Source organism: Homarus americanus, unplaced genomic scaffold (genome assembly GCF_018991925.1).
Source record: "Homarus americanus isolate GMGI-L3 unplaced genomic scaffold, GMGI_Hamer_2.0 scaffold58237, whole genome shotgun sequence".
Taxonomy (NCBI): Eukaryota; Metazoa; Arthropoda; class Malacostraca; order Decapoda; family Nephropidae; genus Homarus; species Homarus americanus.
This window is the reverse complement of record NW_024751891.1, coordinates 245,457-260,296: the sequence shown is the minus strand read 5'-3', so window position 1 is coordinate 260,296 and position 14,840 is coordinate 245,457. Positions and strand designations below refer to the sequence as shown.

The following is a 14,840-nucleotide window of genomic DNA, read 5'->3' as shown; positions in this document are numbered from 1 at the left end:
ACCCCAAAATGTCGCTCTTTGTTCAGGACATAAATGAACAATTCTGTTGAGACGAGAAGATAAACAAGATCTCTGTCTGTCTGTCTGTCTGTCTGTCTGTCTGTCTGTTTATCTGTCTGTCTCTATCTCTCCGTCTCTCTCTAGAGTCTAGAAGGTAAATTACTGTGTCGTGAATATTTCTTTGTACAGGTAAACAGTTCATTAAGATTCTTACCTTTCCCCCTCCTTCTCTTTCATATTCTCTCGTCATCCCAGTCCTTTCCCCCTCCTTTCCTTCCCCTCTTTCCCCTGTTACCCTCTCCCTTCTCACCTTCTCTTCCCTCAATCTTTCTCCTTTCACCCTCCTCTCTACCCTCTCCTCCTCCCCCCTTTCTTTACCTGTCCACCTCTTTCATTATACGTCTTAAAGAACATAGTTAAACGAGGCTTTTACCTTTAAATAACACTTAAACAAGAACTTTAGGTCATTTAGAAGAACACTTGAACGATAATGTTAGCTATTAAAAAAAACAAATAAGACTTTTACTCCTTCAATAAACAACTCTTGAAAATGTTAGTTTACGTCTTAAAGAACACAAGAATAAGAATTTTGAGACCAGGTATGAAAGCTTTTAAGGCAGGTAATTATTAGGTGGCTCAGGAGTGCACAATACACGAATATTGGACCACCTGAGCGTAGAAAAAACTTTCAAAAGGCCCCCCTGAAATAAAAGCCATTTGGAGTCTTTAAAATCACGCGTCTTAAAGGGCATAAATTCAGTGGAATGTAGTGCCCGAGGAATACGTCTTAAGACCTTCAGTTACAGGTCCTGATGCTATCTAAACTCAGGTCCTGAAGCCCTAAAAAACCGGTCTTAAGAGTTCCTAAACACAGGTCATAAATACAAGTAATAAACCCTATAAAGCACAGGTCCTGATGGTCCCCTAATGTCAGGTCCTGAAAGCCCAAATATCACAGGTTCTGAAAGTCCAAAAAACCAGGTACTTAAGACCCCAAAACACAGGTACCGAAGACCACCAAAATACCACTGACGCCCTCAAAACACCAACAAACAGGTTCTGAGGGCCCCAAAACACAGCACCTGAGGGCCCCAATTACAAATCGTGACCCTCCCCCTCAATAAAAAACATCACAATATATTTATTAAATGGCAGGTAACATACGTCTCTTTGAAGGCTCACTGAAATATACCGCGTGAGTATGTATTGGATCTCTCTCTCTCTCTCTCTCTCTCTCTCTCTCTCTCTCTCTCTCTCTCTCTCATTGAGCTAGATCTTGACTTGCTGGCAGTGAAAGGTGTTTTACCTGTTTATCTTCATAACTGCGGAAGTGAGGCCGGAACTGCATTAGCTACCTGGCGCCTGAGTGTTGGCTTGATGGAAGGGGCGTGCGGGAGGGGAAAAGGGTAGAGAAGTGAAGGGGAGATGGGAAAAGGAGAGGAGGAAGGTAAGATGGTAAGGGGAGGAGGGAGGGGAGAAGATAGAGGAAGGACTAGGGGAAAATGGAAGGGCGTGAGGGGAAAGGAGGATAGGATGGAGAGGAGATAAGACAGATGGGAAAGGGAGAGAAGACAGATGGGAGAGACGGAGAAAGAGAGAGAGAGAGAGAGAGAGAGAGAGAGAGAGGACTTTTCATCTACCTCGGGGTAACATAATTGTGTTGGTGATTAATTGGCCTTAACCAAACAGTTCATGACCGTCATTAACCAAACGATGTAAATAATGGCTCTAAAACACTCACACAAACAATGTATTTAACCACACAATAAAAACAATGACTTTAATCAAATAATATAACAAAAAACTAGCGCGCGCGCGCGCGCGCACGCACGCACAGTGGGGGTTACAGTGGACAACACCGCACCAGACTACTCATCGCTACAAGGCACCCTGGACAGGCTACAGGCATGGACTACGGAGAACAAGGTCACCATCAACCACACCAAAACCGTCGTCATGCACATCAATACCGCCACCACTCCAGTGCAAGGTCCAGCAGTCACAGTGGGTGCCCATCCTCCCCAGTTAGTGCAGTCTGCCAAACTCCTGGGTGTCACTATAGACCACAAACTGGACTGGAAGGCCCATGTAAACAACACAGTCAAGGCAGCCTCGTACTGTCCCTACATGCTACGACGACTTAGGTCACTTGGGACACCCACGCCAGAGTTGAGGACCATCTACAACGCCTTTATTCTCCTCAAACTAACGTATGCGTCACCAGCCTGGTCGTCTTCTCTCAACTCCACCCAACAACGTCGGCTAGAGAAGGTACAGAAAAGGGCCTGCAGAATCATGCTCGGCGCAGACTACTCCGGCTACATCAACGCTCTCTCCACCCTGGAAATACCATCCCTCAGCGATCTCCACCACCAAGCACTAGCAAGGTTTGGCAGTGAACTAATGCACCACCCTCGTCATCGCCACCTCCTGCCACCGGCAGCCCCCCGCCCACTTCGCTCAGTCCGCCACTACAACAAAATTCAGCCCATAAGAGCCCGCACCGATAGATATAAGAACAGCACCATCCCATCTATTGTTAAAATAATAAACAACTCCTGATTTATGTACTGTACAGCCCTGTAAATGTATTCAATGCATATTATATCATTATGTCTAAATCAAAAGTCTGTATATTTTCAGCCACCGGCTGCAACTCTATTATTAAACCGTTTATTATTATATATATTACACACACACATTATTACACACACACCTTCCCCGGCTGCAACTCTATTAATAAACCGTTTATTATTATTATTACACACACACACACACACACACACACACACACACACACACAGGAAAAAACAGGAAAAAACATCCAGCTGACAAAACAAAAAGAAAAAATGGAATACATTATCAAAATGGCCTTCCAGCGAACACAGGCTGAACGGAAGTAAGGCATTTACACCCACTCGCTCTGATTGCGAACTTTTCCGCTTGTGACTGAAGTAACAACAATGTCAACTATTACTGTATTTCTTTTTCTCGTAAAATCAACAAATTCTGAGAGGCTGAGGAGGAGAAGAGAATGCAATGAAAAGGAATGTTTTGGTGTTTAATGCAACTGATGTAATGTTTTATTTATCAAAATATTATTCAGGAGTTACTAATATAGTGTTTAATACATTGAAAAATAATATTCATGAGGAAAATAATAAAATATTATTGAAAAAGATTATTTCATCATTATGGCAGAAACAAAATCGTAAAACTTTTAAAATGTTCAGAATCTCAAACAGAATATAAATGTGTATCGGAAAGTAGTGTTGTACAGTAGATCTACAAACTCTACAAACACAAGTAATCCAACAAATTTGCAATTAAACTATGTCCACGATTCACCGAGTCTTTTTTCGCACCCTGTTTCTAAAATGCTCACAGTGTCCATGAAAACTAAAAAAAAAAAAATAATGTTCCAGTTCTATCAACAAAATCATTATAACATTAACGTAATAGTGATAAAATTCGACTTTCTCGTAAGCTTATATCAGGTATTTACAATGACTATTTACAGTCCAATGCTATATAACCACGGTCAGTAATACAACACCTTGATGACATGAAAATCTAAATAAATGGACTTACTCGTGTAATAATATTCAAAATATACCAAAGTGGCTGAAATATCCCAATATCGCGGGTACAGAAAGCTTTTAACGAATTTTGCAACATTTATCCTCCAGGTTAGGGGGAAGGGGTGCTGTCATGTCTGGCTGTCTGTCTGTCTGTCTGGCTGGCTGGCTGTCTGTCTGTCTGTCTGTCTGTCTGTCTGTCTGTCATGTCTGGCTGTCTGTCTGTCTGTCTGTCTGTCTGTCTGTCTGTCTGTCTACACAATAAGTAAACGTTGACTCAGGGAACACCACAGCCAAATTTTTTAGACAAGACCTCGAAACTTATTGGATGAACCTCTCAAATTTAGGGGGGCTTTTCTGTCCTCCGCCTGTCTGTCCATCTGTCTCTTTTGTATATAGAAGGTATCCACACGATCACTAAAGTTATAATGGTCATATCACAACTAAACTTTATATATTAGATCTTTATATTCAATGGTTTAACCCTATTGATTTTGGTTGTGTTTTTCTTCCGTTCGTCTGTCCGTCTGTGCGTGTAAACAAATGCTGTCCATAAAAGAAGATACGAGAGACAGATATAATGGCAGAAAGAGAACGAAAGAGAGAGAAATGAAGGAGAGAAATGAAAAAAAAGGGCCATGATGAAAGAAATACACACTATAAAAAGAGATAGAAAGAGGAAAAGATAAAGAATAAAGAAAAGAGAGAATTAAGTAGAGAGGTTTTCACAATAGATGAAAAGAGAGAAGGAGTGGAAGTGGATTAAAAAAGGAAAAAAAAGAGATAAAGAGAAAAAGAGAAAACTTGTGAGAGAAAATTAAAAAGAGAGATTAAAAGAGAGAGACAGACAGACTATTCGTTGCAGGAAAATGGGCAGAAATACCACTTCTTCCTTATCTAAATGACCTCTTCCGGGACACCTTGAGTCGTTTCGAGCCTCTGAGTCGCTGTGGTATTTTGTAAGACTCTGCGAGTTTTGTGAGTCATTATAAATTACTGTTGATAATTTTGAGTTGTTGTGAGTCACTGTTATTCCTATGAGTCGTTCTGATTCGCTGTTATTCGATGTAAACGCTGTGAGCCAGAGTGAGTCATTAAGTGTCAATTCCATTCGTTGTAAGTCTCTATGAGTCACTGTGAGTCGCTCCCAATCACTTGCAGCCAGTGTGAGTCGCTGAAGTCACTTGTAGTCACGGAGTCGCAGTCAGTCACTTGTTGTCACTGAGTTGCTGTCAGTCACTTGTAGTCACTGAGTCGCTATCAGTCACTTGTAGTCACTGAGTCGCTATCAGTCACTTGTAGTCACTGAGTCGCTGTCAGTTACTTGTAGTCACTGTAAGTCGCAATCAGTCACTTGTAGTCATTGTGAGTCGTAGTCAGTCACTTGTAGTCACTGTGAGTCGCTGTCAGTCACTTGTAGTCACTGAGTCGATGTCAGTCACTTGTAGTCACTGAGTCGATGTCAGGCACATGTAAATCACTGTGAGTTGCTGTCAGTCACTTTTATTCACTGTGAGTCGCAGTCAGTCACGTGTAGTCACTGAGTCGCTGTCAGTCACATGTAAATCACCGAGTCGCTGTCAGTCACTTGTAGTCACTGTGAGTCGCTGTCAGTCACATATAAATCACTGCGAGTCGCTGAAAGCCATTAGAGAATTTTCCTCATATGTCAGCACACACACACACACACACACACACACACACACACAATGACAATGTAATTGTCCAGTTGATTAAAATCTCGCTTGACAATATTGGATCAAAACTGAAATCAGTTATTTTTCATACAGTTTCAATATATATTTTTTTACCTAAGTGTAATTATTATATATATATATTACAATGATGATAATGATGACAATAACAATAATAATGGTAATGATAACAACAGCAGCAGCAATAATAATAATAATAATAATAATGGTAATAATAATAATAATAATAATAATAATAATAATAATAATAATAATAATAATAATAATAATAATAATAATAATAATAATAATAATAATAATAATAATAATAATACTTTAAAGACACCAACATATATAAGAAAATTAACCTGTGAAAGAACATTACCAATATTTTGTGGAGAAGAAATTTGACTGTATAGGTCCATTTCAGGAAGATAACGTCATCAATTAATAATTATTTGTATAATGACCAATTTTTTTTATCCAGAAATTTTATGATTAATGAAGAATTATACAACGCACATCGGTTTTTTTTTTATGATTATATTAACCTATAATGACGACGGGTTGATTACATGTCTTGACTTTTTGGTAAATATTTTTTTTTTCGGGGGGGGGGCAGCTTATAATTGATGAACATAAAAGCCTGGTGATGGATACCCTGTGATCGTGTTTATCGGATCAATATCATGGACAAGAGGATATTTTGTTGACCCTATTACTAAAGGTCAAAGGTCAGGAAACAGTAATAGAGCGAGACTATGTTGAAATAGGTGTTATATACGGGTTATAATTATTATTATTATTATTATTATTATTATTATTATTATTATTAACATTATCATTCTTATTATTAACATTATTATCATTATTATTATTATTATCATCATTAAATTCATCATTATTATTAGTTATCATTTATTACTGGAAACTATTTAACAATTAATGTGACTCAAAATTTTAAAAAAATCTAGAAAAATAATAAAGACAATTTATCAACGGCCTCAGTTAATGAAGACCAGAAACAAAAAACTTATTCCAGCTTAATGACCAGATAATTATATCATCAATTATCTATCCATCTATTTATCGTCTATATTTATCTCCTAGTTCTCTGTGGGGTTGATGAAGAGGGCGAGAAGCAGAGGAAAAGGGAGGAGTAATAGAGAAAGGGGTGAAAAGGGGGGAATGATAGAGAAAGGGGTGAAAGGGGGGAGTTAAGAGGTAATAGAAAAGTGGTAAGATAACAAGTAGAAGTGTACACAATAAAAGGGGAGGTGGTACAGGTGTAGTAAGTGACAGGGAAGTGTTAAGGCAAGTGGATAGATCCATTATAATAGGGAGAGTCGTGTTAGGTAAGTACAGAAAGTGACAAGAAAGTACAATAGCATGAAAGAACTGGTTGACAGAGGAAGGGGAGTGACGGTAGTGGAAGGGGAGTGACGGTAGTGGAAGGGGAGTGACGGGAGTGGAAGGGGAGTGACGGGAGTGGAAGGGGAGTAACGGTAGTGGAAGGGGAGTGGCAGTGATGAGAGGGACAGACCAGCCAACTTGAGGTGTGAATTAATATCTTGTTTGCCTGTTGAGGTAAATCTCTATCTCTCTCTCTCTCTCTCTCTCTCTCTCTCTCTCTCTCCGGTTGCCTACAATGACATCATCCCCCCGTACGATGACCTCTTGATAACATTGATTTAAATCCCTTGAGGACGATAGTTTTACCTTTTATTAATACGGTGACCAGTTTCTTAAGTTACCCCCTTTTTCATAATAACTTTAAATCATTTTGTATCGTGTATATAATAATTAAAATACTATCAGAACTAAACATTAAAGATTTTTTGTTTCTACTCTACATCTATGAAATTACAATTACAGTAAAGAAAAAGGTGCAAAAACAAAGTATTCCTGAAAATAAGTGAGTCAATATTGAACGCTAATTCAGGCAGCGTCATAAATTCTAAGTTATGATATTGGCACGGAAGCAATTTTAGCTGTTGACAGAAGGGTATAATCAATTTGAGACGGGATGGGATCAATCTCAAGTTTTGGCAGCAAGATGGAAGATATTTAGTCTAGTGAAGGAGGGGGATAGAGTGTGAGTGAGTGAGTGAGTGAGTGAGTGTGTGTGTGTGTGTACAACAGCAACAATATTATTATTATTATTATTATTATTATTATTATTATTAAACAATAATATTAATTAACGGTTTATTGAATGATTATGGCAGCCAAAGGACTAAAAATATAGTCAACAGAGATGATGAAAGTTACATAATTGGGGAATGGATCACTTGATTGACAAATGATATACAAAAGACGTAAGTGGTATAAATATAATATATAATGACAAGGGGGAAGGGAGAGGGTCGTTTAACAAGGAAATTCAGCACAGTAACCGTATAAAAGTGAGATTGGCAGGGAGTGAACAAACAGGTTAACTACGAGTCGTTAATTTTTTCAATGGTTGGGACTGGGCTGTTCTTATAGCGATCAGTACGTGCTCGTATGGGCTGGATGCGGTTGTAGTGTCGAACAGCAATTCGTGGACGAAAGATATCGGGTGAGAGCGGGAGACGGTGGCGAGGGTGGTGCAGAAGCTTCTTCCCAAAATTGCAGATGAGGTCATGATTATAATGAGAAAGAGCTGAGCTTCTTGATATGTGTAGTAGGAGGGGAGAGAGTAATATTGCACGCCCTCTTCTGCACTTTGTCTAGGTGTTCTCGCTGTGTGGTATTTAGGGAGGAAGACCAGGTAGGGGAAGCATAGGTGAGCTTGGGACGTATGAATGTTGAGTAAACACTGAAGAGCTGAGGCGCGGAAACTCCGAAAAACTAGAGACCAAGGTGTAAAGATTGTTATGTGGCACCGAATATATATTGAATTTAGAGGTAATTACCCTGCTTATTCAATAATGTTCAGTAGGTAGGGCTATATACTTTTATATAATCCTTTGATAATTGGCGACATGGTATCCACAGGGTCACTGTCTGGTGAGAGGGTGTGGTCCAAGTGTGGTACAGTTGGTCTGGACTCAGGATATACTGTATGTATATGGAGATAAATGGTTTATTCTTTTGTACTGGTAAGGCTGAGGTTAGGGTTTAGGTTAAATTAAGCTGAGGTTGGGTTTTAGGTTAAATTAAGCTGAGGTCAGGGTTTAGGTTAAATTAAGCTGAGGTTAGGGTTTAGGTTAAATTAAGCTGAGGTTAGGGTTTAGGTTAAATTAAGCTGAGGTTAGGGTTTAGGTTAAATTAAGCTGAGGTTAGGGTTTAGGTTAAATTAAGCTGAGGTTAGGGTTTAGGTTAAATTAAGCTGAGGTTGTTTGTAATTCGTTTGTTCTTTTTCTCGTCTTTGTAGATATATTCCCTAATTTTATTATATTAAGAAATTATACAGTTTATGATTCCTCCTCAATTTATATATATATATATATATATATATATATATATATATATATATATATATATATATATATATATATATATATATATATATATATATATATATATTTGGGGTTAATCTGAGGCTTATTAAAAACCTGGTGGAGATAATATTAGAGTCATTACAGTGTTTACCCTGCTTGTTGTTGTGACCACTAGAGGCAGGGGGTTTGTTTCTGTATGCTTTCACGATCAAGCCTCGCCCCTCATGTGACTAGTGGCAAATTCTCGATACAGAGGAGTGCTTGAGACAATGGAGGAAGTAGCGACGAATACTGGAAGATTGGACAATTGTACTGATGTGTGTTTTACAATTCAGTTTGTTGTCTATAATGATCATAGAACACCTTTAATCACTACCACCCATCATCACCATAACTACCACTACCATCCATCATCACCATAACTACCACTACCATCCATCATCACCATAACTACCACTACCATCCATCATCACCATAACTACCACTACCATCCATCATCACCATAACTACCACTACCATCCATCACGATTATAACTACCACTACCATCCATCATCACCACAACTACCACTACCATCCATCATCACCATAACTACCACTACCATCCATCATCACCATAACTATCACTACCATCCATCACCACCATAATTACCACTACCATCCCATCATCACCATAACTACCACACAACTCCATCATCACCACTTCTATACCACTACCATCATCATCACCATAACTACCACTACCATCCATCACGATTATATTTCACCACTACCTGTCCATCATCCTACAGCCTACCACTACCATCCATCTGCATAACTACCCACTACCATCCATCATCACCATAACTACCACTACCATCCATCACCACCATAACTACCACTACCATCCATCACCACCACAGCTACCACTACTATCCATCATCACCATATTTCCACCACTTCCATCCATCATCACCATAACTACACTACCATCATCATCACCATATCTACCACTACATCACTATAGCACACCATCACCACTACCACCCACCGTGCGACCGTCTCTGTTAAAAAGTTTTCACACCAAATTTTTTTTTTACCCTACGACGAATCAACATGATGACATCTCGAGATTCTTAAAAATTCTTATGTTTTTCTTGTAACTGGTGGCAAAAAAAACGTATCTACATTGTGTATAGTTTTAGTACAATTCTGACGCCATTTTGGTAACGCATCTTTGTTGGAGAAGAATATTATGATTATTAAAATGTCGTAAGTAAATTTTTTTTTCGTAAGTGTAAGAGAAGTCAATTCGTTTAGGTAGAATCTCAGGGAAATTTCAACGCCATTTTCTTACTGGATCGTCATAAGTCGTCACAGGATCATCACAAGTCGTCATAGGATCACCACAAGTCGTCATAGGATCATCACAAGTCGTCACAGGATATCCACAAGTCGTCAGAGGATCGTCATAAGTCGTCACAGGATCATCACAAGTCGTCACAGGATCATCACAAGTCGTCACAGGATCATCACAAGTCGTCAGAGGATCATCACAAGTCGTCACAGGATCACCACAAGTCGTCATAGGATCATCACATGTCGTCACAGGATCATCAACAAGCCGCCCAGTCACCACAAGTCTCAGAGGATCATCACAAGTCAGGATCACCACGTCGGGATCACCACAAGTCATCACAGGATCACCACAAGTCGTCAGGATCACCACAAGTCGTCACAGGTCACAGATGAGTCGGGAGTCGTCCACAGGATCACCACAAGTCGTCTGGGATCATCACAAGTCGCTACAGGATCATCACAGGGGTCGTCCAGGGTCATCACTAGTCGTCACAGGATCACCACAAGTCGTCCGGGATCCCACAAGTCGTCACAGGATCACCACAAGTCGTCACAGGATCACCACAAGTCAGAGGATCACCACAAGTCAGAGGATCACCACAAGTCGTCTGGGATCATTACAAGTCGTCTGGGATCATCACCAAGTCGTGGGATATCCAAAATCGTCAGAGGATCATCAAATCGTCAGAGGATCACAAGTCATCACAGGATCATCACAAATCTGGGATCACCACAAGTCGTCACAGGATCATCACAAGCCGTCACAGTCACCACAAGTCGTCACAGGATCACCACAAGTCGTCACAGGATCATCACAAGTCGTCACAGGATCACAAGCCGTCACATGATCACCACAAGTCGTCAGAGGATCATCACAAGTCGTCACCAGGATCACCACAAGTCGTCTGGGATCACCACAAGTCGGGGTCACCACAAGTCGTCACGGGATCACCAAGTCGTCACCACAAGTCGTCAGGGTCACCACAGTCGTCACAGGGTCATCACTAGTCGTCACAGGATCACAGTCGTATCACTCACAAGTCGTCACAGGGTCATCACAAGTCGTCACAGGGTCATCACAAGCCGTCACATGATCACACCACAAGTCGTCAGAGGATCATCTACAAGTCGTCCAGGATCACCACAAAGTCGTCACAGGATCATCACAAGTCGTCACAGGATCATCACAAGCCGTCATATGATCACCACAAGTCGTCAGAGGATCATCACAACACCAGGATCACCACAAGTCGTCACAGGATCACCACAAGTCGTCACAGGGTCACCACAAGTCGTCACAGGGTCACCACAAGTCGTCACCACAAGTCGTCACAGGGTCATCACTAGTCGTCCTGGGATCACCACAAGTCGTCACAGTATCACCACAAGTCGTCTGGGGTCATTACAAGTCGTCACAGGGTCATCACAAGTCGTCACAGGATCATCACAAGCCGTCACATGATCACCACAAGTCGTCAGAGGATCATCACAAGTCGTCAGGATCACCACAAGTCGTCACAGGATCACCACAAAGTCGTCACAGGATCACCAAGTCGTCTGGGATCACCACAAGTCGTCACAGGATCACCACAAGTCAGAGGATCACCACAAGTCGTCTAGGGTCATCACTAGTCGTCACAGGATCACCACAAGTCGTCACAGGATCATCACAAGTCGTCACAGGATCATCACAAGCCGCCACACACCACAGTCGTCAAGAGGATCATCACAAGTCGTCACAGGATCACCACAAGTCGTCTGGGATCAAGTCGTCTAGGATCACCACAAGTCAGAGGATCACCCAAGTCGTCACAGGGTCATCACTAGTCGATCACCACAAGTGGGATCACCACAAGTCGTCACAGGGGTCATCACTAGTCGTCCAGGATCACCACAAGTCGTCACAGGATCACCACAAGTCATCACAGGATCACCCTGATCGAGGAGTCCTCAGGATCATCACAAGTCGTCACAGGGTCATCACTAGTCGTCTGGGATCACCACAAGTCGTCTGGGATCACCACAAGTCGTCACAGGATCACCACAAGTCATCACAGGATCACCACAAGTCGTCACAGGATCACCACAATCACCACAAGTCGTCACAGGACAGGATCACCACAAGTCATCACAGGATCACCACAAGTCATCACAGGATCACCACAAGTCGTCACAGGATCACCACAAGTCGTCACAGGATCACCACAAGTCAGAGGATCATCACAAGTCGTCACAGGATCACCACAAGTCATCACAGGATCACCACAAGTCGTCACAGGATCACCACAAGTCGTCACAGGATCCTAAGTGGTCGTCACAGCGGGCGCGATGAGCAGCACCCGAGGAGTTAACTTTTGTCAAATTGTCGCTATATCGCTGTCGGCAAGAGGGCGCGTGCTTCTAACTTTAGCGACGGCCGTTCACCACACGCTCGGGGCCAGACGCGGAAGTTACTGGCCTGCGAATTCTCAAAGTTTCACACGTTCAACTTTCCCTCTTAAGTGGAAATGCCAGAACGTTCCTCCTAACTGGTTCACTTAAGTTACGACTGTTCAAAAGATTATATAGGTGTACACTACATAGAAAGGTGAACCCAATGATAATCTCTTGTTTCTTCCAAAATATATGAAGTTTATATTTATCAACTAAGCAAAAGTAAAATTATCAAAACTTTTCTAAACAAAAAAAAATAAATAGTTACCAACATACTTATATTTATGAAAGAAAATACAAGAATCATAATTTTAAAAATACAGTGAATCGTATAATACAGTTTTAGTATAAGTGTTCCTACAAGTGTACTTATATACTACCTCATACTTAATAGTGGTTTTACTGTACTATACAATGTGTCTGACAAGTGTACTTCTCCATTATAGTGTACAAGGAGACCATTTTGTAAGATAAAGTCATATTACTATAGCACTCTTATGGTCTTTTACCGTATAAATAATGACCACTCAGAGGCAACATTTGTGTCGTGTTACCAGATGATGGTCACTGGTAACTCACCTACTCTCACTTATTCGAGTGTGTGTGTGTGTGTGTGTGTGTGTTCCGGTGAGAGGCTAGGAGAAGAGGGAGAGGAGAGGGGGATGGTGGAGAGGTAAGAGGGAAAAGGGTGTTAAAGGGTAAGGATAGAGAAAGAGAGGGAAAGAGGATAATTATAGTGAGTGGGAGAAGAGGAAGGGGAGAGAGAGAGGAAAGAAATAAATGAAAGGGAATGAGAGAGAGGGGAAAGATAGCAGTGAGAGAGAGAGAAGGAGGAGGGAAAAAAATAATAAAAAAAGAAAAAAACAATAACATCAACAAACAACTGACCACAGAAACAAAACAAGTCATAATTCCTGAAAATATTTTAGAAAAAAACATATGGTAGACCTATACTGAAGATCTTGTTATGATACTTCCTCACACCAAGTTTTACCCAGACGGACAGAGAGATAAAATATTTCCATGATATATTTCTCTTTAATATTTCCCTGCCATTCTAATCACACTCTTATACTATTTCCATATCGCCTTTCTTCCACTATTTCTATATCATCCCTTATAACCTATTTCTATGTCATTCTTCCCTGTACTATTTCCCTACTACCTATTTCCATCACTTCTCCCCTATCCGGCATCCGAGGCGACATGAACAATAATATTTACTGGTTAACTGAGGCAATGTAAACATACGTTGCCATTTATCAACAAAGACGTTTTCACATGTCAACAAACAATTTGCCATAAGTCAACCTAGCTAGGGTGAGTGTTTGACGTGTGAATCCTGGAGAATCCTTAACTGTGTCGTAGTTTAAGTGAATCAGTCAAGGTAATTTGTTGCATCACCAGTTAGGGGGGGGAGAATTTTACCTTGAAATGTCTTAAGATAATCCTATTTTATATCGTAACGTAAGTGAAAAAGTTAAATCAATTTTACATCACCAGTTAAGGGAAAAAAAAAATATTATATCACGACTTGTTGAGATTCCTTCGCTGTGTCGTAGCTTAATTAAGTGAGTCGTTTAGATGCATTCTCACGTCACCAGTCAGAGGTAAAGATAATTAGCGTACGAACTTTTTTGGTACCAACTGTAAGAATCACATATTAGAGAAGGTGAAGTTGACTGAACTATTATAGTCTCTCTCTCTCTCTCTCTCTCTCTCTCTCTCTCTCTCTCTCTTATATCAATATTGCTATAGCTCTTTTTTTTCTTTCGTTTTATCACTTTTCCCTCTTTCCTTTAATCCTTTTCTGTCCTTTTTCTTTATTCATTTGTTATTTTTTTTCTTTGTTCCCCTTTATTTCTGTTTATCTGCCATTATCTTGATTTTTCTTTGTTTCTCTCTATCTCTTACTTTTACTTTAATTCCTCTCTCTTTACTCTCTTCTGCGTTCACTGACTCTCCTCCTGTCTCTGTCTGACTGTCTACTGCGTTCACTGACTCGTCTCCTGTCTCTGTCTCTCTCTCTGACTGTCTACTGCGTTCACCGACTCCCCTCCTGTCTCTTTCTCTCACTGACTGTCTACTGCGTTCACTGACTCCCCTCCTGTCTCTCTCTCTCACTGACTGTCTACTGCGTTCACTGACTCGTCTCCTGTCTTTCCTTCTCTGACTATCTTACAACGTTCAGTGCCTCACGTCTTGTCTTCCGTTCTTCTTTTGACAGTTTTAAACGGTCGTGGTGATGATTCATTGATGTCAACCCGAGGATTTAACACGACAATCAGCCTGATGTTTTCCGTCATCCCCACATTCTTCCCACGACTTAACGACCACTAAAATGTCGTGTAGTTGCGAGACATTTCAGATAAAG

General features: G+C 40.7%; 1 protein-coding gene across 1 annotated transcript; it reads left to right on the top strand.

Annotated features, from left to right (window-relative positions):
• The first annotated feature begins 2,867 nt into the window (after positions 1-2,867).
• Positions 2,868-12,384, top strand: LOC121854865 (probable GPI-anchored adhesin-like protein PGA55). Its single transcript, XM_042349668.1, has 3 exons — positions 2,868-2,899; positions 10,046-11,141; positions 11,272-12,384. The coding sequence occupies exons 1-3, from the start codon at positions 2,868-2,870 to the stop codon at positions 12,382-12,384; spliced, it is 2,241 nt and encodes a 746-aa protein (XP_042205602.1).
• The last annotated feature ends 2,456 nt before the right edge of the window (positions 12,385-14,840 follow it).